The sequence below is a fragment of the Balaenoptera musculus genome, chromosome 19, assembly GCF_009873245.2.
Source record: "Balaenoptera musculus isolate JJ_BM4_2016_0621 chromosome 19, mBalMus1.pri.v3, whole genome shotgun sequence".
Classification (NCBI taxonomy): Eukaryota; Metazoa; Chordata; class Mammalia; order Artiodactyla; family Balaenopteridae; genus Balaenoptera; species Balaenoptera musculus.
Window position 1 is genome coordinate 24,850,894 of NC_045803.1, and position 26,339 is coordinate 24,877,232.

The 26,339-nt window shown below is 48.6% G+C and overlaps 1 protein-coding gene across 1 annotated transcript in view; it reads right to left on the reverse strand.

Annotated features, from left to right (window-relative positions):
* Window positions 1-1,263: 1,263 nt before the first annotated feature.
* ABCC12 (ATP binding cassette subfamily C member 12) overlaps window positions 1,264-26,339 on the reverse strand; it is a 58,444-nt gene continuing 33,368 nt past the window's right edge. The window contains 15 exon segments of the mRNA XM_036832321.1: window positions 1,264-2,012; window positions 2,115-2,279; window positions 3,816-3,929; window positions 4,895-4,973; window positions 6,021-6,063; window positions 6,066-6,176; window positions 6,619-6,808; window positions 8,564-8,653; window positions 13,870-14,026; window positions 17,212-17,349; window positions 19,766-19,992; window positions 20,673-20,870; window positions 22,796-22,899; window positions 23,595-23,652; window positions 23,654-23,706. Coding sequence (XP_036688216.1) covers window positions 1,893-2,012; window positions 2,115-2,279; window positions 3,816-3,929; window positions 4,895-4,973; window positions 6,021-6,063; window positions 6,066-6,176; window positions 6,619-6,808; window positions 8,564-8,653; window positions 13,870-14,026; window positions 17,212-17,349; window positions 19,766-19,992; window positions 20,673-20,870; window positions 22,796-22,899; window positions 23,595-23,652; window positions 23,654-23,706 — 1,847 coding nt within the window. The 3' untranslated portion in view covers window positions 1,264-1,892.

The following is a 26,339-nucleotide window of genomic DNA, read 5'->3' on the forward strand; positions in this document are numbered from 1 at the left end:
TTACTCATGTAAAAATGCTTATCACGGTGCCTGGCACATCACAGGGGTGAGTCAGGATTGGTACCCTCTTCTGGACAGTACAAGCCAAGGGGAGCATGGGCAGAAACAAGTAGCAGGAGATGACTCATATTTTAGTGCATCGGAATGAGCCACAGGGATCTTTGTAGCCTCGGCGCCCTCCTGCCCTCCTGGAAACACCTTCCTGAAATCAGAGACTGATTGCCTAGCTGGTGCTGAGTTGGTAGAAAACAAAGCATCCTCCTCCATCACACAGCTGGCGTGGATTTCCACGAGCAGCACAGACTGCCTGGTCTGCTTGCCACATGGGGGAGTCACTGGACATCCATCCATCAAAGTGAAGACCGTACTCAGCCTGGAGCAGCTGCTCCAGAGCCCAGTGCATGTGGGTTTGAAGACCTCAGATCAGCCTCACATACTGTGATAAGGCAAGAATCAGGTCAGGACAGTGAACCGTTCTAAGATGCACTGTGTCCCTTCACAGGGAGATCTGAACTTGGCATGGAGCTGCCGTGAACGGAGCCCCCTCACTCGTGGCCTTTTCAACCACATCCTTCTTGCTCTGTGTCCTCTGCTGATGGCAGAATTGCTGACCAACTACCTTAGCCAGGGCCTTAATGGTCACCAGACGGGGAGCTCTACTTGCAGCCAGCTGTGCCTGCTTCACCTCTGGTCCTGCAGACACCTGCCCAGGCCTGGCCAGAGGACAGCTGGGGACTGATTTGTTGGAAGCACACACCACAAGCCCAGCCTTTGAGATGCTAGTGGATGGCTTGTCTTCCCTAAATCTCAGCCTCTCCGGATTAAACCCTTAACATGCAAATATACCCTGGGAGTAGGGCGATGGCAGGTACCTGCCAGGATGAGTTCATCATGGTGTCATGTACTCATGTCACTCACTCCTGAGTACTATGTGCCAGACTTGCCTTCCTCCATGTTTGGAAGGTTAGGGTGAAGGATGGGACCAAGACTGAGAAGAGGTGGGGCGGGGGCTTCCCTGGCCATGGTTGCCCCATACCACTCACTCCTGGGCTGCTGGGACTATGTCTTTACTGCCTCTGTCATAGCAAACTTTGAGGCTGGAAAGAAAGATTTTATTTGGGAAACGCTGTGGAGGTTTGTTACTGAGTCAATGGAGAAAGCAAAGAGGGTCTGTGAGAGTAAACAGTACAGAACCTGGAATATCTTCAGCAAAATAATTGCAAGGCAACATTTCAGGGTAGTTTAATTTCCTACTGCATTTTAATGACCAATATAGAAGATATAAAAATGTAATTTACAGAAAAACTCCAACATTTTGTTTCCCTGGTTATTCTAATAGAGCAAATGGGACATACAATATGATTTTTTTTTTAAATTTTCACCCAACACTGTAATCAATCTTTCATGCTACAGATCTGTGTAGTTACTTGTCACACGCTCCAAATAGATGTGAATAGGAGTTAAGCAGGAAGAAAACTCTGTTTTTTCCCTTCTGATAGCAAGGCAGGAAACCTTTACAAAGTCCATCCTTAGGGATTTTTCCATTCTGTTTGACCAGTTTTTAACTGAAGGTTACAATGGTTCCATTCCCAGGCACTGAGGTGGTAATGATGAGGACACATGAGGGATGGCTGGGGTTTTAGAAGTTGAGGGGCAGTTTTTTAACCCACAAGCTTCTTCTGCCTCTGTTCATCACCTAGGACCAGACCCACACCCTCCAAGTGAGGTCAGGAGGCACGTGCTGGGCGAGGCAAGGAAACAACCTCCACCCCAGCTCTGCCTGTGCTGCAGGCGTGGGAGGGATGGTGGACCAGGGCTGCCCCCTGAGATAACGGCCCCTCCCCCAGCAGGCACATCTGACTTATCTCACACAGCCTCCTCTTCCTCTAAAATCAGCTGATGTGGCCCCTATGGGGACCTTTATAGTCGGACTTTTTTTCTGCTGCTAGTAACATCGCAAACGCAGAATCTAGCTTCTCAGCAAGGACTTCAGGCTTATCAAACTCGACCACCTGAAAGTCAGAGAAGAAGAGCTGAAATTGTCAGAAAATATCCACCCACCACAGAGCCCAAACCATTGAAACCTCTGGAGAGGTGACACCAACTTCCTGCACTTTCCCAATTTCCATGACCAGGACATTGTCACAGTTGAGGACCGTGTTGAGGCGGTGGGCAATGGTCAGCACAGTGCAGTCTTTGAAGGCATCTTTGATGGTGCTCTGAACAAGGGTGTCGGTCTTAGAGTCCATGGAGGCAGTGGCTTCATCAAGGAGAATGATCTGTTGAGGAAGGAGCATTGTGAAAGTCACACCAAGCCAAAGCTATACCTAGAGGGAAACTTATAGTCTTACTCAATTTATTAAAAAAGAAGGGCTGAAAAGTAATGAGCTAAGTATCTGTCTCAGAAAGTTAGAAGAAGAACAAGAGAATAAAAGTCATATCACACCACCTTCATCTTCCTCAGAGGGACTTGCTGGAGAAGGAATGTTGTATATTCTTTACTCCCCTTTTTGTGAATGGTTTATTCTAATCCTACAAACCAGTAAGAAGAAATGCCCCATGGTCTTTATCTACTGTACTACATGAGTTATCATGAGATATAATAACAGTACTTGTTATGTTTCCTATTGTTGCTATAACAAATTAGCACAAATTAGAGGCTCAAAACAACACAAATTTATTATCTTACAGTTCTGGAGGTCAGAAGTCCTAAAGCCAAGGTACTGTCAGGACTGCATTTCTTTTGCAGGCTCAAGAGAAGAAATGGTTTTCTTGCCTTTTCCAGCTTCTGGAGACTGCCTGCATTCCTTGGTTTGTGGCCTATTTCTGGCATCACTCTAACCTTTACTTCCATCGTTGCATTTCTTCTTTCTTTCTGACTCTCTTTCCTCCCCTTATAAAGACTTGTGTAATCACACTGGGCCGAACAAGGTAATCCAGGATAATCTCCCCATCTCAAGATCCTTGACTTAATCACATCTGCAAAGCCCCTTTTTCCCAGGTAAGGTAACATGTTCACAGATTCTGGGTATCAGGACATGGGCATCTTTGGGGGGCCATTATTCTGCCTCCCACAGTGCTGGTTTGCCAGTCAGAGGGCTTGAGTTCAGCTCTAACTCTGCTTGACTTTGGCTAAATTACTTGACTTCCCCAAGGCTCCATTCCTTTGTCTGTAAAAGGGAGTTACACCTTATCATGAACACGAAATGCAAGGACAACACATCAACCACTCAGCGCTGTGTAGTGCCACAGTCAGGACTGAATGCCTGCTTGCTCCCTTCCCTGTCGTTAGCACATGTAGAGAGCACACACGATGGGTTACACCTTGATCAGGGTTCAGAGAATGGGATCTCTAAAGCAACAGCAATCCCTTCCCCGAAATCAGTAAGCAAAGATGGCTAAGTCACTCAGAAAAATGAGTATAAATTTTACAGTCCTTATATCCTGGCATTCTGAAGGCCTTCTTTAGTATCCTGAGTACTGTTTATCAGGCCTCAGAATCATTCAGGGACAAAGGGAAAAAGTTGAGAGGCAGATTTCTTAAACCCAAACCACTTAGGAGGACAGAGAGAATACCTAAGCAAGACCTCCCGGGGAAAGGCCCAGGGGAGGCAGGTGCTATTGCTGTAAATGGCTGTTATTTTTCAATTTTTTCCCCTCACAACTTTGTCTTAAGAAAAAGTGATTGGTTTTTAAATGGCCCAATTGCTCTCTCTTTGTTGAAAGACAAACGCCCGGCTCTACCTCTTGGATTGAGTGGCGCTGCAGGAAATATCCAACATTTGACCAATCCATTTTCCACGCTGTTTCCTTACTTTTGAATTACGGAGAAGCGCTCGGGCCATACAAAGCAGCTGACGTTCCCCTACTGAGAAGTTTTCTCCATTTTCTGTGACTTCTGCCTGTAATTTTTCCGGGAGTTTCATTATCTATAGAACGCAGAGAATGCCATATTTGTGCTGATGATCTATAAAATTGTCCTGTATCCTCCATATTGATTGCCCCCTTCTCTCGCATTTATCAGCTGGCTTTATTTTACTGCGGAAAACAAAGTGCAAAACAACAATCATTTCAATATTGCGAACAGGCACCAGGGAAAGACCAAGGAGTAGGCAGTCATTAGTAATTTAAAATCACAGTGTGATTCATAGAACCCCGTAGACACCTTGCCAAAAGAGTACAAATGATGCACATATGGCTCCAGAGAAACACAAACAAGTATAAATGGCTTTCGGGATCCTTATTTCTACGCATAAAATGGAGATGGGATGGAATTTTCTGGTCACCAAGGAAAGGTAAAGACAGGGTCTGATTTATCTAGCATGACAAGTCAAAGTGGCTTTGGGAGATGCTCACCTTGGTACCAAGTCCTGGGAAAATAAAATTCCCTATGGGCTGCAGAGGTGGCCACGCTCACCTGCTGACCCCAGCTGCAGCTCTTAAAGGACAGGGTTCCATCTCACAGATGCTTCATTCCATGCCATGCGCGCTCATCTTCCCAGAGTTTATCTGCTTCAGTAAGCAAATGAGGCTATTGGCAGAGCAGTAGGGCACTTCATCTGCTCTAGAGTCAGATGGGCTTGGGGTCAAGTCTCCATTCCGCTACTCACACCTGACTACCCTGAGTCTTAATTTCTGTATCTCTAAAAGTAGGGGTAGGAGTACCAACCTCAGAGGGTTGTAGTCAGGACCAACTGAGATAATGCATGTAGAGCTCTTGACTGAATCATTGCAGTGGCCTGATGAATACTATCTATTGTTGCTTTTAACAAGGAGTAATAAGGATTGACATATGTGGTGCCAACAAACAACTGGCCAAATCTAAACCTGAGCCAGGTGTCTGGGGCACTGGTGCTGGGAAACGGACTCACCCCGGACAGCCCCAGAGACCTACAGTGTCTCTCATGAATGTTCTCTCCAGAACCTGCCAGAGCATCTCATCGCTGTGACTCCCAAAGGGATCCAAGTTGTACCTGCAATGAAGGAAAGGAGAGGAAGCTGAATTTCTGAGGACGAGAGGATGGGAGAGCATGTTTTCCACAGCATGAGGAGGAGAGCAGGAGGTGATGTGTGATGACGCCGCAGCAACCAGAGCAGCACTTAGTCCAGGGCACTGGTTCATGAAATACCAACCTCAGGCCGAGAGACCGAGGACCCATGACTCTGGGACGGAGCAGAAACCACCAAGGTGGGCAGACCACCAACCCTGCCAAGACATAGCTCCGAGCGAGGCACTGGGGAGACACATGGCCATGTGCAGCAGAGCGGATCTGACCTTATGCAAATTCTTGGCGGAGAGAGAAGCAGCGAGCAATTCCACCTCCCGGTGTGTTCACTCTGCCTTCAGAGGCAAGAGCTTTATCTGCATCTCCTAGGCCTTGCAGCGGGTGAGCACCTTACATGAAGGGTGTGAGTCTAGCATTTCAAGACATGGAAGGTCCTTTTCATTCACCTCTCAATACAGCCCCCTACTTCATCTGGTGCTCAATGGGGGAATGTCCCTCTTGTTAGAGGGGCAGCTACTACACTGGGGCAAGTGAGTAACTGTGGTTTTCTCCTTGTGCTTTGATGACAGATCTTGAGCCCTGTAGAAGTTGCAACCCTACTGTTCTTGGACTTGAGCAGTTTCTGTTCACTTCTTCGTGGGAGTGAATTGACGTACTTCCGAAAGGATAGCTACATACGTAGAATAACCATTTATTTTATCGTGCAAACTGGGGTAATTTAGGGAGTGGCCACTGCTAAACCTGATAGGATGCTGAAACAGGCATAAATCAGGGCTCTCCAGGGCCAACTGGGATGTCTGCTCACCCTGCACATACGCATCTTGTGTATTTGTAATGTAGTTTATAAAACACAAGTAATGTTCAGGCCCCTAGTCCTCAGCTCCTCCCAAGGCTTGTGAACATCTCAGGATAGGATGGCCCCAGGCCAGCCACGGCGCGGGTGCTTCACAAAGCTCTTGTTGGTCTGATTTCACTATCCAAAAATAGGGATGCACAACGATCAAAGACAGCTACCTTACTGTACCTACAAACAGGACAGGATCCTGGGGGATGACAGCTTGGTTCTGAGGTCTTCGCAACCAACAGTACAGATGTCCGTGCCACTAGTGAGGGTTGTGCCACTGGAGGGCTCCACCAGACGAAACAAGGCCATTCCTAAGGATGACTTGCCTGGGAACGATAAATGCAACAGCAGCAAATCAAACATCAGTTTGTATTCCATCATACCTGAGTATCTATCTAATCAAGGGAATTTTTAACGCAATGAAAATGACATTGTGCAGGCAGAAATCCCACTCTGCAAGGGCACTCAGCTACCCTAACACAGTTAACCTGTCCACCCCTGCAGGGGCTATTTACACATGACTCATCCTCTGGGCCTCGTCTCACCAGAATGATTCTCATTTAATTAATTCAAAAACTGATGTGTGTTTACTTCCGACTCCACACATCCATCCAACCTGAAATCCTAATTTACAGTAAAGAGATGTCAGGGAAAAAACAACCAATCCACCACACATGCACATCACCCTCTGTTGTGATTTAACTAGCATGCCCAGTGGAAATGCAAAGAAAACAACCTGAAAGAAACACAATCAGAGCTTGTCCTCACTAGAACCTGTTCTTCAAACAATCCCAACTGTCTGCCCGCTCTGGATGTTCAAGTTCAGCCTGTTGAGAACAAGGGGAGTGTTGTCTCTATATCTCATCTGATAGTCTCTGAATGTTATCTCCCTGCGGCTGGGCCAGTCATGGGGACAGGTCCCTACTTTGAGGGGGTGAGTGCATTCAGGAACACAGGTCTGAAAAGCAGAATAACAAATGATGGGTTAATAGTCATTCGCTTTTCCATTCACTTCATTCATTCATTCATTCACTCACACAATTCTAGGTACTGGTATTCATGCTGGTGAACTAGGCCAGTAAGGACACTGCACTCCAGAAACTCACATTGCAGTGGGGAAGTCAGATAATAAACAAGAAGAGATGAGAAATGAAGACAATAAGACAGAGTATTGTAATAGAATACACAATGTGTGGAGTGGAAGGGGTAGGCGGAGTAAAAGTTACTTAAGTGTTGAGGAAGGCATCTGTGAGGATGTGACATTCAAGCTGAGACCTAGAATGCTGAGAAGATGCCAGCTACAGGAAGATTCATTCCAGGCAGAGTAGACAGCTAGTGCAAAAGCCCTGAGGCCAGAATGAGTGTGGGGACTTTGAGGAATAGAAAGAAAAGTCGTGTGGCTAGAGCTTAGTGAATAGAATGGATGACTATAAGGGGCAGCTCATACTGGGCCTTGTGAGCCTGGGCAAGTGTCAGCAGTGTGACCTTGAAGCTGTGTGACAAATCCAGACCACGCCTTGAGATTTGCAGAATTCGATCAGATACAATTTCATTATCTGCAAGAGTCACTGTGGTGTTAGAAGCAGGAAGATGACAGTAGCACCAGGTGTCAAGTTCAGAGTTACTTGGAAAAGGAATTAAAGTTTTATAAGAGCCCAAGAAATGCAAATCTCCTCTAATTAAGGAGGAGAGCAACTTGACTGCATTATAAGACCAACCCGTCCTCTGAATTATAAAGTCCCTGTTAACCAGGAGAAATAGAGTTCCCGTGTTCCCCATTAGGGTCGCTGACCAGCCCACATCGCTGGTCGATAAGCAACCACAATTAGCTGAGAAAATAATTGTATTCCTAGACAGTGAGTATTTTTAATCCCTAGAAGATTTAGAATTAGTAATAATAATGTTTAAGAGAAGCAGAATTGGAATAGTAGTATTTTTAAGTTTATGGAATCTGCATATTTGGTGCTTTAAGTATTCATAATGTTAATAACATTCAGGCTTGTGATTCTAATTTAAAATGTATAATTGAATAACTTATTTTAACATGGTTTTAAGTTTAAAAACTTACTGTTTATATACAGTATTGGGATTGTCATGAGAACTTAAAGCTCACCATATTTACAAGTTTAATTTATTAGATTTATATAACCTCAGGAAGGTTTGTTTGTTAAATCAGATTATCGAGGTACTTAAAAAGGAAATGGAATGCATTAAATTTTAAAATGCAGTTTAAAATGTTTTAAAGTGTTTAATTAAGTTTGTAAAAGGGGCCAAATGCTGTTCAAAGGCCCTTAAAAGTGATTGCTTGAATTGGCAAGACTGCTTTTCAAAGAATAGCAGGATTTAAAAAAAAAAAAAAAAAAAAAAAAAAAGAATAGCAGGATTTGTAAGGGGAACATAAAAGCTTTTAAAGAAGAGGAAGACTGGTTTTTTCAATTTACAATTTTAGTCAAGTAAATATTAATTTTTAGAAACTAAAGTAAGCCACTGAATTCTCTCTTCTGTGTACAGAAACTGTCCTTGAGGAAATTTTTTTAAAAAGAACCTCTCCCTCATCATCAAGGACTTTAGACTATATTGTAAATATGGGTGTTAAGAAAAGGGGTTGTGGTCCGATTTCAGTTTTTAAAGAGATCCCTTTCACATGTAAAAAGATCAAATACCTAAATTCTGCCAGAGTTAACTGGCTCCTCCTCTTGCACTGATTTCTTACCGAAATGTACTCCCTGAGCAGCTCCACGGAGGTGAACTTGGCCTGGGTCTCCGTCCCTGTCCGCACACACACTTGGAGCAGCCCACTCAGCTGTGGAGGGGGCGACAAGCAGCCACAGTCAGAGCCCTCTCTGCCTTCAGGGCCGGCTTGTGAATCACCCCTCCTGTCTTACTCAGGACCACACCAAAAGCAGGCCTGCATTCCCAGCCAAGTGCCCAGATGTAAAGACACTCCTGTTGGGGTGTTTTGCCTTTAAACACTTCCTTTGTATTTAGAAACAAATGGTAATTATATTCTCCCTGGCACTCCAGATGGTCAGAGTCATCCCACTACAGCACCGCTCAGGCACAAGCTTCGTGGTTGGAAGGGTGGGGAACTGCTGTGAGCAGGAATTCTCCCAGGGCCTCCGCACTGCTGGAAACCCAGCACTTGCGGCCACCTGGTGGGGTCCTGCACCTCTGTGCCCTCCCTGATTACCCAAGCTGCATCCTGGAAGCACCTGAAACCCAATCACCACAGATATCGGAAGTGGAAGAAAACCATCAAGCCCATCTGCTTGCTTCGGACATGAGAACCTCTAGGCTTAGGCGGTGGCCTGCTAAGGTCACCCACCTTAGGCCAGGATCCCCCAGAAGCCAACCCTGAGGTTTGAGGGCAAGCAGGTTGAATGGAGGTCCCCCCCAAAGATATTCCACATCCAAATCCCTGGGACCCTTGAATGTTACCTCATTAGGAAAAGGGTCTTTGCAGGTGTAATTAAGGACCTTGAGATCAAGCTGGGTTACCTGGGTGGACCCTAAATCCAACAAGTGTCCATATAAGAGAGAGAGGAGGAGGAGATATGAAGGTGGGATGGAGATTGGAGGGATGCAGCTGCAAGTCCAGGAAGCCAACAGCCACCAGAAGCTGGGAGGGACAAGGAACAGATTCTCCCCTAGAGCCTTCCAAGGGAACATGGCCCTACAGACACCTTGATTCTAGACTTCCAACTTCCAGGACCGCAAGAGAATACTCTTCTCTGGTTTTAAGCCACTAGTTTATAATTTGTTACAGCAGCCCTAGGAAACAACTCCAGGAGGTGGACCCAAAAAGTCCCAGTAGGAGCTGGGAGAACTGAGGCACAGAGGAGGAGAGTCCGGATAGGCTTCACTGTGGGCAGCTGAAGCTTGACGCCCCTGGGGGTCCTGGGAGTCCGCACGGAACACACCTGACTTGTCCCGAGGGTGCTGTTCCGTCTCCACTAACACCCTGCAGGCATTGCTGGGGCGCTGGGAGGACCCCCCATACCGCAGGTGCAACCTGCCTCAGCCTTGAACCGAGCACCTTCCCGCAGCAGTGGGAGGCCAGCTGGCCTGCCCTGGAAGGGCGGCCACCAACAGCACCTGCCTCGGTCGCAGGGTGGGCTAGTGGGCCAGAGGAAGGACCAGGTCTTCCTCACTAGGTGAGTAGTGAGTGACTTGGTGCCGGCACAGTCGGGGCTGGTTTCCCAGGGGTGAACGTGCTAGACAAGACCCCTGCAGCCCCAGGGCTTGCATTCTAGTGGGCCGGCGGGATGAGACACAGGCGATTTCAAGGAACCCTAAGAATGTCAGTTATATGGGAAGATGTGAAAGAGGGGCTAGGGCTGGGCTGGGGGGTTACCTTAGTTGGGGTGATTAAGAAGACGGTGTGTGCTGAAGCATTCATGATAAGAAGTCTGCCAGGCAAACCCTGGGTAGCAGCAAGTGGCCTTAACAGGAAGGATGCAGTGTGGCCTGAACAGGTGGATGAGGTGAGAGCAGACCCTCCGAGAGCTCATCTCAGTGGGCTTGCTGCCACCCAGCTTTACACAAGCCACTGGCTTCCCATTTCTCTTAGGGCGCTGGCTCTCAGCCGGGGTGATTAGGCACCCCGTCCCCGGCACATTTGGCAATGTCTAGAGACATCTTAGGTTGTCACGACCTTGGAGGCTGGAGATTGTACTGGCATCTCCTGGTTAGAGATCAGGAAGACTGCTGACATCCTGCAACACACAGAACAGCTCCTGTCAAAAAGGATTATCTGACCCAAATGTCCACAGTGCTGCAGGCGAGAAAGCCTTTCTTAGAAGACAGGTGACACCCTTGCCCACGGCTGACGGAGCCCCGCTGACCCCTCATATCGTATTCTCCACCACCCTGCTCAGGCCACAGGAGCTTCTGAGTTCCCCAAAGGCACCAGTCTCCTGCCTGCCCCCAGCCTTCCCAGGTCCCTCAGACTGAAGCACTTCCTTGGCTCCTTCTTTATCAAATTCAGGTGTCAGCTTGCAAGTCACCTCCCGGCAGAGGTCTTCCCTGACTATATCGGGTCTAACCACTGCTTCCCCACTGACAGTCAATTACCCTGCTTCGTTAGCTTCATAACAGTTCAGCAGTTTCCGAAGTCTCCTTATTTATTTACTTGCGCACTTATATATTCCATCCCACTTTATATCCCTTTATGTCCCACTAGCATGTAAGCTCCATGAACGCAGAGACCTGTCCAACTTGTTCCTGCTGAACCCACAGCAGCTGGCGTGGTTCCGGCTCCCGGCAGGTGCTCAGTGGACACGTCTGGTGAGTGAATGAATGAACTCTGCTCTTGAGAAGGGCATATAAATATTTTGTTAAGTTCAAGGGTATCAGCTCCTCAGGGCCCCGGGCAGCCCTCCATGGGGTTAGAATTCCCTTATCAGCACAGTGCTGACCCCAGGAAGTGCTCATCCGCCTCCGTGATGGTATGGGATGTTACTTTGCACTCACTTTCTGCTCTGTGGGACTTCACACCAATTTCTCATCCACCTAGGGAGTCTCCTCTGTTCTCAAGGGAAGCTCTGTCAGCTGGATTTTCTGTATTCTCCAAAGGGGGGCTAATGCTCAATAAAGCTCCAAAGCCAGCTGGAGGGGAAACACCCCCTAGACCTTGAGGTGTGCAAATTCTCCAGCCTCACAGGGATGTTTGAAAACAATCTCATAGAAAGCTGGTGATATATCCCAAGAGCATAACCTCAGTTGAGGAAAGCGGTTTCACTTGGACCAAGTAAGGGAATCTATTCAACATCATCTGTTTAATATTTTACTAGGTAACAGCAAATAAAATCACCCATCAATGAGGGAAACTGCCTGCCCAAGGAAAATTCATTTCCCTCACTTAACATAGAGTCCCGAGCCTATATTTGTTACTCTTCCTTTCCAAAATATTATTAAAATGATAGTACAGAGATTGCAAAAAGGAATAGACCGTTAACAGCAAGGGGGCTTGGGAAGAGATATCATTGAAGGAGAGAGTTACACATTTCTGGAAGATGGAAAGAGGGTGAAAGCCTTTTGATAGGATGGAGGCAGAGTGTGCTGCAGGGGCTTCCAGAACCTTCCGTCCAGCAGAAGTCAGAGAGGCTCCAGGTAAGAGAAGGGGTCCACAAAGAGACAGATTGAGGTGGTATATAGACAGCTACTCCTGTTGGGCCCATTTCCTCCCCCTCTTCATCTTCCTTCCAACCAGAGGTAGCTGGACAATTTATCCCTAGGCCAAAACACACACACACACACACACACACACACACACACACACACACTTCCCTAAAGTGGATAAATGACTTGGGGATAAATGGGGCTCCCAGAAGAGTATCCTAGATAAAATCTCTTTAAATCTAGCCTTTGGGTGTCTGAAGGCCAGCTCTCTGGCTGTTTTCCTGAAGTGAAGCCAGCCTGTGGAAAAGTCCAACCCACCTATCCATAGTTATAAAACCTCCCATCAGGAGAGAGCTACCAAGGCATACACAAAGGCAGATGAAACCGTGAAAATCCAACCAAGTTTCTCAGCCTTAACCACAAATGGATCAAGAGACATATGAACAAAACCAATGGCATGAAAGAGCAAGAATCAGATGAACAAACAAACAAACAAACAAAAAACCTGATCCTGGAAAAAACAGATATCAGTCAAAGAAGAAAGGAGAGTTTAAGAAAGGTGAGGAGCTCTAATTAATATCCTCAGAGAGATTAAAAATATGTTGCACCCATTTTAAAATGATTTGCTTAAAAACTCAGAGACTAAGAAAGAGTTTGTGGAAATTAAGTATACGAACATATGATCGCCAAACTTCAAATTCAAGAGAATGGCCGAATGACAAAGCAAAGGAAAATTCCCAGAATAAAGATAAAAAAACAAGAACATGGAAACTTTGAGATGAAAGAAAGGAAACATAGAGGACTGATGCAAGAAATCCAATATTCAACCAATATGAGTCACAGAAAAAGAAAACAAAGGGAAAGGAGACAAGGAAATTATCAAGCGGAGAAAAAGGAATAAAGGAGGAAAAGGAGAAATTTTTTCCACTTGAAGAGAGATTTGACTTTATTCTGTTCCCAGCCTTGAACAGAATAAGTGGAAACAGACCCCCACTCAGACTCACTGTCCTGGAATGTCAGAGCACCGAGTATAAGGACTGCATTGGAACAGCTTCCAAAGACAGAAGTGTGAGGTATGTAACAAGGAGCAGATGCAGACTCAGATTGGTATCAGACCCAGAGGACGTGGGTTCAAATCCTGGCTCTCACACATGCCAGTGTGTGATTCTGACAAGTCTTTCTGGACCTCAGTCTCCTCACCTGTAAAACCTGGATTATGGCGTCCTTACCTCATGGGTTATTGTGGGGATAAATGAGTTAATTTATGTAAAGGACTTACAACAGTGCCTAAAATGACATGTGTTTCCCTATTATCATTATTATTCCCTATTATCATTATTTCCCTGTTATTCTTATTTTTCAAAAGAAAAACACCAAAGCAACCAAAAAGAGAAGTTGGTGATTATTTGTCATGGACACCATGGTTGCCCCCCAGCATTCCTTTCCCTCTCCCCATTGTGGGGCAGCAGTGTGTGACATGAGAGCAGCATGGGGTATGACTCCATCCTTTGGCCTAAGCCAGTCATCCGAATCCCATCGAGCCACAAATTAGTTCTGGGATGCCTCAATTAATCCAGTAAAAGTAGAACACAGGGCTTTTGTTCAGTGGCTGGGGCAGGAAATGCTTTTCTCCTGCTTTCTTCCTGCTATAGCCCCCAGAGCTGCCAGTCACCATTGTACAACAACGAAGAAAGTCATCACAGGAGGAGGACAAACCCAGGGGCCATGATCCAACTGTGCCTGAAGCCCATACAGCCACCAGACCTTTTAATGATGTGAACCACTGAGCTCTCTTTATTATTTAAACCCGTTGAGTTGGGTTTTCTGTTATGTCCATCTTCCCTGATACACTCTATGCCAGAGCCTCCAGGCCAAGCCCAGCTTCACACTAGGTGCTACCTGGATGATGTAAGACAATGGCAAGCCTTTGGATGAAGCACTGATTGAGGAGAAACTCAGGGTCACCAACAAGGCCACAATGAAGGTGACAATGTTCATGAGGACATCCATCCTTAGAGCAAACCACCTGAGAGCACAGTTAAAGTATAGGAGATGGCTGCAGTTTTCATCATTTAGCATCTTAAACCTAAAATTAAGAAATCAGACAAAACAGGAGGTCAGGTTGTGCTTCCATAGACTTAGGGTTAGGGCTACTGGAGAAATAGGGAGAGAGGAATGCATCCTTATATAGGAGTCTCTTAAAAGATGAGCATATATTCATACTCTTTAAAATCTGCTGCCATGGGCATCTTTGATTTGCACTTATTTTGAGAAATCCTACATAGCAGTAGCATATGGTGCTGAGTGGGCTCTTTCTGTCTTTCCCAGAACTGGCAACTGGAACCCACAGCTGAGAACAAAAGGGGCTGAGAACCTCACACTCTTCCTCCAAAGGACCGCTGTCTTGGGGACAGCCACTCCCCAAAGGCCCTGTGGAAATGACCGTTGACCCCTTTGATCTATACAGGGTGGCAGGTGAGGAGATCTCAATGTTTGTGATGGCAGAGGAAGGAAAGGAGGGTGCTGGATTGGTTCTCCTCCCCAGTTCAGGGAAAGAAGAGTCAAGGCAATTGTTTATAAAGGTGGAGGAAAAAAAAGAAAGCTGACATCTTGTACCTCTGCTGCGTGTCCCCTGAGCCAGAGGAGAAGGAGCACAGGGCAGAGCGACAGAGAGACGACACCGCCGAGGGATGAAGGCAAGACCCAGCCCCGGAGTTGCTCGGTCCCCAGATGTACGGAAGGTGGGTCCTGCCCGTTCCTGCAGTCCCTAGAGTTGGGGTGCAGAGGAAAGATGGCATGTGTGGCTGCAGTCTTGATGCCACACTGATCGGCATGAGGCAAGAGGCCCCATATAAAAGGAAAGCAGTGTGAGGCTGCCAGGCGGAGCTCATGGGAGGACCCACCAGAGCCTGACCATCGGCAGTGCCCAGCAGAGCAGCTGGGGACCTGGGTCCTGTTGGGGGCTCTCCTCCACCACACCTTATCTGCACGGAGAGCTGGACCAGAAGAAATCAGCAGCAGAAAGGAGAATGACCCAGACAGGGTGGTCACCTGAGGATGTGTCCTTCCCCACCTCCATCCCTCTGCACCAGCCTCAGAGAACCAGGCTCAGAGAAAAGGGAGAGAGTGTTTAAAAGAAAAGACTAGGTGCTTCCCAGCAGTGACCCTGCCCCCTTGCCCGACACATAGAACAGCACAGCATGCCCATTCCAAGCATCTGCGCAGATGGAGGGTGGGGGGCCGTGACCTGAGTACCTTCAAGATTGAAGTTTTAACTGGACTGAGCTAATCTTTGACCAGAAGGGACATTAATCACAATTGCCACTGAAGGTTCCCCTGACTTACTGGGAAAGGGGCTTCATCAGAACAACTGGTAGAAATTATTAGAAAAAAAATTAAAACTTTCCATGCTTAAACTCCTAAAGAGTTGAGATTCCTCCACTGGTGCAGTCATGACGTCCTCGGCATTGCTGTTCCATCCTGTTCTAAACCTCCTCAAAGGATTCTGGCTGGAAGCTCCTCTGACTACCCAGGCTGGGCCCTGTAGCACCCTCCTCTCTGCTTCCGCTCCGACTAATTTTTCCCAGAGCTTAGTTAAAATATTCTTCCAAACACTTTGGTCTTTCTACCGTGTCGTTATAAAGCCTACACATTCAACTGACAGCTTAAGTGACTTAGGAGTCATCTGCGGTCTTACGTGTGTGGTTGGTTATGTTGTGCAGAAACAGAGTCACTGGCGGGGATCAAATTGGAATTTGACCTCGAACCTTTTTTTAGTGCTGTAGCATTTTTGTCTGTTCGCAGAAGCAGTACAAGTCAGAAGCCCAAGCCCTCTGGAAAGTCCATGAAAGGAACGAAAGGATTAAAAGAGGGAAGAGCCCATCAATGGCGTAGGGCTCAGCTCTCCTATAGGATCGTTTTGGAAACCTTGGGGGAGAATCTGCAGGAAGACAAGGATTGAATCTGTTCAGTTTGTTGTGAGTTGATGAATGGCCCATGACCAGGACACTGGAAGGGTGGATGTGTGATGCAGGACTCTTGACACATGATGTTCAGGTCACACCAGTAACAGGGCTAGCTGCTGACTGAACTAAAGACAGGCTAGGGTGCCAGGTCCACACTGAGATCGTGGGTGGCAGGGAGAGAGAGACACAAACTTTGAAGTGTGTGTTAGGATTTTAAGGAGGGAAAGGATGGGGGTGGAAAAAGAACATCTATGTGGCAGAGACGCTACAGATTCACCAAACTCCATTTTCTTTTCCTCCTATGGCCACAGCTGGACTACATTTCCCAGCCTCCTTTGCAGTTAGGTGCACCCATGTGACTGAAATCTGGCCAATGAGTGTGCAGAAATGATGAGTGCCTTCATTGGGGTCCTCCACCCACATCTCTCCTCTTATCTTCCAGTTAGACCAGAGGATCCTGCAGAGGTCCCCAAGGCCCTCAGGATGGAAAAGCCCCAGATGGAGAGAGACCGTGTACCTGAGTGTGGAGCAGAATCCCCTACCCTTGCCCCATGGACCCTCATTCAGGTGTGGCTTGAGGAAGAATAAATATGTATTGTGTTAAGCCCCTAAAATTTGGAGTTGTTTGTTACCCCAGTGAGCCTACTGTGACTGATACACACTGATTATATGTAATTATACGGTGTTTTCGAAGTTTGGAGCTGGAGGACTCCAGAGAAATTTATTAATCTAGTCCCGACATTTTAAAAAGAAGAAAACTGATCCGTCTACGAAGTGAGATGTAATGTGATCTTTAAAAATGACTTTTACAAGGAATATGTAATAACATGAAAAATGCTATTTAAAACTAAAACAAGACAAACATGATTATAAATACTTTAGAAATAGAAAAAAAGAAAAGACTGTAAGGAAATACGCAAAAATATTAATAGGATTTGGGTTGGGGGCCCATGGGTGATTTTTTTTTTTTTTTTCTGTTTTCTCCTATTTTCCTGAACTGAACACATTTTACTTTTAGGGAGAAAAAAAATAAAACATGTAAAACGCTGTACTGAGGTTGTCATTGGATGAGCTCGAGTCTTTGGGGGCCTCGGACACTGGGGAGAAAGGCCTAGTGTGTGAGGGGCTCCTCCTCCATTCTACCGGCTCTCCGTCCACAGTCAGGCCTCGCCACCCAGACTTCCCTCCTCAGAGCCAGAGCAGCCGGCGTTTCTGGGCCTCCCGCTGGGGCTGACAGGGAGCGGAAGACCTGGGGCAGGCCCTGCCCAGGACTTACTTGCTGACGCGGTCGTCCCTCTTGGCGTAGGCGTGGATGGTTCCTAGGCCCTGCATGCACGAGGCTACGTGGGAGACCCAGGGGGACTGGCTGACGCCTTCGACCTTCTTGAGCTCCTGGATTCCTCTGTGAAAAATGCTGCGGGAAAACCAAGAGCGGCCCGGGGGGCCCCACATGGGCTCTCCCAGTGATCCCCTCAGCTCACACAAATCCAGCTGGGCACTCAAGACAAATTTAAAACAGGCGGTGCCATCTAACCAGGAAGGAGGGGCTGGCCCGCCATTCTCCTCTTGGGGGGCCCATCCCTGTGTGTGAGGGTGGGGCTCTCAGAAATTTGAGCCACTCCTTCCTGTGGTCTCAGCTCTGAAGGCTTCTTGCAGCATGAGTGTCTCGCTGCACGAGCTGTGACTCTAGTCTTTGAAGACTAGAGTTTTTCACACAGTGCAGCCCCTGAATACAAGCCAACCACTTCTGGGTACCCAACCAAAGAAAAAGGGATCTGTTCCAATTGTGGAGGAAAATCTGGATCTGGTGCGTCAACTGCCAATATGTGATCTTCTAAAGACATTTTCAAAGGTAATTTTGAACATTTGAACATTGTCACCTCAGGAGCTGATTTTAAAACCAAATGCTCCACAGGATGTAACTCCCCCAGGGCCCCGGTGAGTGAGAGACCACTGCCCTCGGCACGCACATTGGCAGCTGGCCCGTGACAGCGAATCTAATCTGGCCTCCAGACTCAGCTGACAGTCACCCAGGGGAGAGGAAGGGAAACCTCATTCAGAGCGCAAGTGAGTTAGTTGGAAACATTGGGTAACTCAGTCTGCATCAGCCTCATCTGGCCTGTCTTGTAGCAAGAAGTAGGAGTGCAGGGCAGAGAAAAACCTTTTGCTAAGTAAGTCAACAGCACAGAGGGGAGAACAGACAGGAACAATGGTCAGACAAGCACACAGATTACAAAAACAAACACCAGCCCAAGGAATCCATTTTAAGAAGTGGTACCCAGGACATGTTATGTTTGTAAAGGACTTGCAGAAATTATTTTTATTTGGTCACTGCAATAAACTCTTGAGGCTGGACACTGAGGCCCATGTGTGCTTTCTCAGAGTCACGAAGGAGGCAGTGGGAGACTGAAGCGAGAGCCCGGCTCCCCCAACTCCCAGGGCACATGTGCTAGTTCCCATGGCGATGCCAGCTTCAGCCAAGGACGTGGAGTCAGCCTCTCTGCCCGTACATCCCTACACTCACATTCCCCACTGTCTGTGGCATCATCTGTGGGCTTGATCCACAACCTTGAAACATCCAAAATCAAACCGGTAACCTTGATCACCCCCAACTGCGTCTCCTCCAGTATCACTCATATCTGTCTTCACAGCACTCCCCATCTTGGACTCATCCTTGGCCTCTCCCATCCCCCAACCCCAGCGGACTATCTCCGAAACGGCTCCCGAATCCACCTCTTTTCTGCCCTGACTGCTGCTGCCTATGTCTCAGTTCTCACTCAGATTCTACACTGCAAGAGTCTCCAATCCTATAGCCTTGTCTCAATCTTTCTGTAGCTTCATCCCCCCTCCACACTGTGCAATGGCCACAGCAATATTTCTAAAACTCAGCTCTGAGTGTGATGTTCCTGCTTACAGGTGGACGTGGGTCCACGATTTGTGGGCTGAATCCTGGCAATCTGGGGCACCCTCTTCAAGACCCTCCGTGTCCAGACCAGGGCTGGGCACATTTAGGAACATAATAAACATTTCGTTGAGTTTTATAGAAACTCGAAGTTTATATAATATTGTGTCCCATTTCTAATTTACAAGACACTTATTGATCCTCTTGAGAACCCTTCCAGAACAGGCGAGGCACATGTTTCGATGATTACCGTTTTAGAGATAAGGAGACTGAGGCCTGCAGCGTTCCTCCGACTTCTCCAAGGTCCTCCAGCTAGTTTTGCAGCAGAGCTGGGACTCTGATACAAATTTCATCTGATTTCCAATCCTTAGCCCTCACGCAATACCCACCAGGCTGCCTGCTGAGAACTCCAGCTCGCCCAGGGCGAGGGAGGACCTGAGGAGCTGGGTTTCCTGGAAAGCTGGGACCGATGCTGCCCTCCCGCTTTTCCCCAGGGTGGGTGTGAAGGTGGGCACGGGGACCCCTCAGTGCCAAGCAGCCAAGGCCTTTCTCTCACCACGTCAGCGGTCAGGTGGGGCTATTTCTCAAAGCTCAGAGAGACTGGTCTCCTCTATCCTCCAGCAGCAGGAATGGCAAAGCCCAGTGGTTAAGAACGTAACAGCAGGTAGACAGCACCCACGGTCGCTCATTTCCTGGCCTGGGACCAGTGACTTAATCTCCCAGCCATATCCACCCCTCAGCCTTGCTCTGAGGCTCAAATGCCAGATGTATGCCGAGCACTTAGCACATCACCAAACATCAACGTGCTCCACCATTCAAAGAAGACAGCAAGGACTCAGTACCACCGGGTACTACCGGGTCACTGCACAGGGTTAACCAAATATGCATGGGTTTCGTGTGCTCCTTTTTAAACCGCGCATCGACCTACCGTAAAAGAATGACGACGCCTACAACCAGGCCGGCCAGGACTAAAAGGACAGCAGGAAACACAGCAGCCAATATCACGAGAATAAACAGCACCGTAAAAAACTTCTGCAGAAAGTTCTCGGCATGAAACGGCAGCCTCACATCCAGCTCGTCCATGTCCTCAGAACAACGGTTCATTAGCCTGCCGGCGGGAGTCCTGTCAAAGAAGCTCATCGGGCTCTCCAGGATCTGTGGGCGACGATGGAGGGTCACGGGCTAGGTGCCTGTTCGGTGACCCCCACCCCTGCCCCGTCCGGCGCTCCCTGGGGCTGGGATCGCGAGCCAGGCCTGAGGTTTTTTCTGGGGGCCAACACAATGCGCCAGGCCGTCCTGGGAAAGCGAGAATGCGGCCCTTTCTCGCCACCACCATGGCTGAGAGTGACCGTGGAGGGATTCAGCCTCCTTTGAGGAGGGAGGGATTTTTTGCCCAGGGCAATAAAAGGCCAAGTTCCCCTGTGTGTGTGTCGGTGGGGGGCCACACCTGTGCACTCCGGCCAGGGCCCTCCACGGCAGCAGCGGAATGAAGAGGGGGCCTGATGTCCTCAGAGCTCTTTGGAGCAGGAGATGCCCTCTGGGCCTGCACACGTCTGCTCCAGGGCAATGTCCCAGGGAGACCTTCCTGACCACTCACACCTTCACCCCCAGCCCTGCCTGGGCCCATGACACACCCACAGCTCCCTGAAGTTTGCCTTTGCAGTTGATAATCAGATACTGGGAGATTCTTCCCAGACACGACTGTAAGCTCCGTGAGCAGTGTCCCCCCCAGAGCTGAGCACAGTGTCTGGCACATCGCAGGTGATCAATAAACCCCACTGACTGATGTACCGATGCGCATGCAGCCCCTGGGGCGGGGGATGGGGAGCCTGTACCTTGTCAAACACTCAGTCGTGCAGTGAGAAGGATGCCGTCAGCGTGGTCCTGGTGAAAGTGAAGCCTCGGGTGGTGCCAAACACCAGCACGGACACCATGCACCCTGAGTGCGCCCACTGGTACACCCTCGGCCCGGCGTCTGCCAGCACCGGGCCCACCTCGCACGTGCTCATGTCGCCGTGAGGCCCACACGTCATCTTGGGAGGAAAACAAGAGGCACCGAGGGTTGATCAGCTGTCAAAAGAATGGGAATTTTTCAGAGAATCTTTCCAGGGAGAAGAAACTAAAAAGGGGTGCATAATTGTTAAGAATGAGCCAGGTGGTAAAATCAAGTCAGTTCCCTGTGGGGACTCCTGAGCTTTGCATGGCTTCTCCTGCTGGGCCGCTGGGCACCCAAGGGCCCCTGGCTGACAAGGCTCAGCAGAGCCAGTGAGAAAAGCAAAGCAGACAAAGCAGACCTGTACAGGGCAGCCAGGAACCACCTGCACCTCAGGAGACCAGAGGTGACGCTGGGCCAGGAAAATCACAGAAGCAACAATAGCTGGATTCCACAGGCTGGCTGAGCAACATTCAGGCAGCCCAGACAGGCCAGGGGATCAGAGACCTGATGGCAGAAACCACCAGGCCTTTGGGGAGACTCAGGAGTTTCCCTGTATGATGGGCCAGCCCCCCGGGGCCCTCTTCCTTTCCTTTTCTCAGGGTGCACCTAGGAGGGCGCCGGTCCACTGCCCTGGAGTCGGCGGTGGGGAGGAGGGAGCCTGATGAACCAAGGACTCTGGGAGGGTTCAAGGAGACCACACTTGGCTCCATCCTGCACGAGGAGAACACGTGTTTTTGCCTGCATTTCTGGAGGGAGGCCATCTCCTCCTCCTGAAAAACTGGCAGTTTTGCTTTTCTCTGAGCCATGTGCTAAAAGTCAAGACTGCCTTTGGGGAGCAAACAAGCATCTTTCTTCTAAATGTCATTTTGCTGATTACAGCCATAGCGGAAATGTAAACCAGAGGTGGTGGCTGATGGATGAACATCCATAAAAGCAAAAGCATCCCTGGGGGGCTAATTGACCAAAGGACCAGCTTGAAGAGGGGGTTTTGTTGCGCTGTGGGCTATGCCCGCAGTGTCTGGTGGTGGCGCCAATGCGTGGGTCAGCCATCATTGCTGCTGCCCAATTAGAATGGCACTGGCCTACTGGGGAAGCACCACGCATGGGGAGAGGCTCCACTCTGACTCACCCCTTGGGTTCTCCAAGGAAAGGGCTCTTCATGAGCAAGCAAGGATCTGGGGGACGTTCCAGAGATGGCTGTCTTTTTGCACAGAGAAGGCCACCCCTTGGCTTCTCCCCTTGGGACTGGTCTCAGGGAGCTATGCCAAACTCCAGGAGGGCAATCGCATCCTCTCCCCTGCCCATGTCTTCCCAGGGCCTCCTCACTTTGGTTGTCATAGCAACAGAACTGTACCAAAATGTAATCTTGGAGGATGGGCAGGCAACCCCACAGCATTTCCTGGGGCTCCAGGAAAGCTTTGAAACCATAGGCCAAAAGCTGGGAGAGTTTCCAGCAAGCTTGAAGGAGAGCAGATTTATCCATCCTTCCCAGGAGGGGCCTGGCCTAGATGAGAGCTTGGGAGGCAGAGAGAGGCCCCCCAATGGCCCTACAACACATCCAGGGACCCAGTCTGACTTTTGCATGTCCTATTCCTGGAGGGAGACTTTGGGGAGCAGAGCCAGGTGGAACTCTCTGACACCAGAGGGTGTCCATGACAAGATGCCAGTTTCTCTTCAGAGGCAAGAAGACAGAAATCTGTGTTAGGCTTCCCCAGCCCTTCCCAGACACTGCTCAGAGGTGCCTTACAACAGAGGCTGCAGAACTGACCCTATCCTGCATGTGCACAACTCCAGCCATGCTGCATTTGCCTGGCACAATCCTTTAAAATTTGAAGGCGGCACATACAAATTTGGATGCCCTGCTTGTCTTGAAAAATCAAAGGGGATTTCAGGAGTTGAGTTGTGTAGTCTAAGCAGCCGACGTCAGCCTTGTGGAGAGGGCTGTGGAAGGCTCATTTTATGGTGTTCATATGCTCCATTAGCAACTGACTCAGCATTTCCCAAAGCCAAAAGGGAACTCACCTGTGAGCCCTTGTTTAACCAGACACCCAGCCACAAGTTGCTGAAGGCGGAGCTGCCGATCATCAGGAGGAAGAGGGACACCACGAAGAGAGAGAGGAAGTACCCTGCAGGGGAGGGTAGAGGGCCAGGGGTTACAGAGGCCAGGGGGCTCCTCTTCCTTGGGTCCAACCCTGGTGGGAAAATCAAAGCCTGTAGGAAAATGGCCTCTACCCCGGGAACCACTTTCTAGGCTGATGTGACAAGTCTGAGTGTTAGGTCCCTGGACCCCCAATGGGGACATCTGTTCCACCTGGTTGGAACATGGGTCCAAATTGTCAACATATTAAAAAAAAAACACACACACACACACACCACTATTCACTTTAATAGAAGTGACTCAGTATTTCAAAACAAACAAATAAAAACCCAGTCTTGCTGAGGGGAGACAAGGAATGAAACTATAAGGTACGTTTTGCTCATGGAGATGACTCTTGCACTGAAGGCAGGCAACGAGCGGGCGGCTGCGGTCCTCAGCGATTAGAGAGCGAGGTTACACAAGAACCACAGCTGGGTCACGCCGCTGTTCACTCAGTTTCAATAAATAGAGTCTGGCAGCTTTAATGGAGACAAAGGATGATTCCATTTAAAAGGCTGTTTTATCAGACTTTAGATTTTTAGGGGGAAAGAATAAAAGCACTGATGAATGACCCTAGCATAAAGAGAGTAATTGTTAAAGAAACCATAAAACATGAACCCAACAGTTTAGGAAAGAATTTTTTAATGCAAATTAAATCAAGAAACCCGTTGTTTTCTACCGAACCTCCAGAAGCTTTAATGTACGTGTGATAAGTTTTCCAGGTCACGGTTGCTCCCCGGGGGGGACTCAGTCTGGATGAGCTGGTGCAGAGGAACAGTGGGGACAAACACAAGTCCTGTGGCGCCCCCCGGCGGGGCAGGCCCCATCCCACCCACTCCCGGCCACCACTAGGGCCAACTGCCATCCTTTCTTCCACCAGCCCTATGCTTTGAAATTTCCAACATACTTTTGCTCATTTTGTTTTATTTGGTCCTCATTACAGCCCTGTGAGGCAGGTGGTTTTCCGTGTTTTGAGAAATATATTTATTAAGCACCTACTGTGTGCTCAGCCCTGGGGAGACAGGGGTTGTCTTGATCTAGTTCTGCAGAAGCAGATCCTAAGAAGAGGATGTGAACGCATGCAGTTTACTCCAGAGCTAAAGGGTACAGGGAAAGGAAGGCAACAATAAAAGGTGTCTCATCAAGGCAGCAGCACCCATGGGCGATGGGAGCTTAACCCAGCATAGAGAAATCTCAGGCTGGGGCAGAACTACAACTCAGAGGTCTTTCTCATGCTCAGCGGGACCTGGGATGTTTCTACACCAACTCCCGTTGGCCACTGGGTGAGGGCTCCCCCCAGGAGTTAATTCCCCAGCACTTCTACCTTGACCTGCAGCTGGCAGCTACTAGAGAGCCCCAGGCAAAGGGATGCAGGTGTGGCAGCTGTGTGCGCAGAAGTGCTAAGGGCACCCACACCATCTACTACAGGGCCAACAAGAAGGCATCTACCATGGAGCTCACACCATGAGAAGAAACCTGGGGCATCCTCCCAGGTGGATTCCTGATTCCCTCCACGTGGCTGTCCCAAGTCCTCTCCATTTTCCAGAGGGTGAGGGCAAATGACCGTCAAGCTCTCATTGAAACAGCTTTCAGAGGTGCAGAGAGGCTGCCTAAGAGCTCCCAGCAGCCAGGATTGAATGCATGTCTCTTCCCTCTCCTACACAGAGGAGCATGAAAATGTCCGCTCCAAAGCAGCATGCTGTAGTTATACCTGGCTCTTGTAAACAGAGATAAATAGAGCCAGACAAGGGGGCCCCCCTTCGCAGGGCTCTCTGCATCCCGCCCTGGCAAGGAAAACTGTCCCATCTCAAAGGCGCCTCCGTGAATAGAGCTGCCATTATCCTCCCTGCCTGGGAAACCCTCGCGCTTCTTTGAAATGTTCAGCCTGGCTTTCACTCATTGTGTCTCCCTCTGGGACTGCAGCATGAGGGGGTCACCTTGATGGGTCGGCAGAGCCTAACGAATGGCACCCTAAAGCATAAAAGGAACCATCAGATCCCCTTGCAGCCCCAGTCCAGTCAGCTGTGTTGCTGATGGTCTGCTCACCTTCGCTGCCCTTGGAAAATGCCCTCGTGCCAGCCCAGTGGGCCGTCACCTTCAACCCTTCCCTTCCTATAGCTCTCAGAGCATTTAATTTCACTCTTTCCCTTTCCTCTCCAGAGAAGAGGGATGAGGAGGAGAAGAAGAGCAGGATTTACTCTCCCCACAGGACCCCAAATCCTGAGCAGCCTGGAGCTTTCCTGGGAAAGCATGGAAGAGACTACAGGGCCCCCCACTTCAGCCTCGGCCGCCTCCAGAGCGATAAAAATATATTGTTTTTCCAAATGGGCACGCATTTGTCACAAGCACCATTAATGGTGCCAACTTTCATCGATAAGAAGACTCACATTTTTTTCCCACATTTTAGCATCTCTGAAATCAGGATGTGTCCCATTCGGTAGTATGCCATATCATCTAATTGGCAGAGACTTTTCTTAGTGCTACATAAAATGATGGTGTTCTCAAAATGGATGGCATCTTAAATTTGTTGAAATATACTAAGGGTTTTTTTCAGCTACACATTTTTGAGGGACCTTGCTGTGGGCACTTTGAGCTAGGGGTATTTTGATCTCTGCCCTCTCAGTGCCCAGTGAGGGGCAGGGCACAGAGTAGCTGCTCAACAAATGTTGAATGGATAAAGGGATGGAAGGCAACAGAGTCTAAGGAGGAGAGGCAGCTTGGCCAGCCTGGTTCTCGCCAAGTTTATCTCCCACATCTCTCCTCTCTGCCTTCCTGGAATTGCCTGATGCCCTCAAGCCCAGGTCCTCGCCTTTCCCCTCCTTGTCACCAGAGTGTCCCTGGAAAACTCCTACATAGGCTTAAAGGACCAGTCCAAAGGTCACCTCCTCTGTGAAGCCCTCCCTGACTTCTCACTCCCACCCCAGCTCCCCATTACTCTTATCACAGTTTCCCATGATTATCCTCTTGCAGGTGGCTCCCACCAGACCAAAAGATTCCGAGGACAGGGGCATATTTTCTTTCTCTCCCCAGCCTAGCTTAGTGCCTGGCACATAGTAGAATGCTGAGTCCTTTTGTGGAAAGAATGAATAACCTTATCCCACCTCGATCTCTTCACGGCTGCACAATTCTTTCTCAATGCTCCGCATAAAGACTGGGAAACATCTCCTGTGTGCGCTTTTGCGTGTAATTAATCTCTGTGCATTGCTTTGATCTTTCCAACTAATCATCATCATCATCATCATCATCAAAACAAAAACAACTACTGAGGGTTACTATATGTCAGGCACTGTGTTATTCATTCTATGTACAGTTTCTAATGTAATCTTTGCAAGAACCTATGAAGTTGGTACTCTTATTTCCCCCATTTTATGGATTAAGGAACTAAGGTTCAGAGTGGCCAAGTACCTTGCTTCAAAGTCATAAAACTAG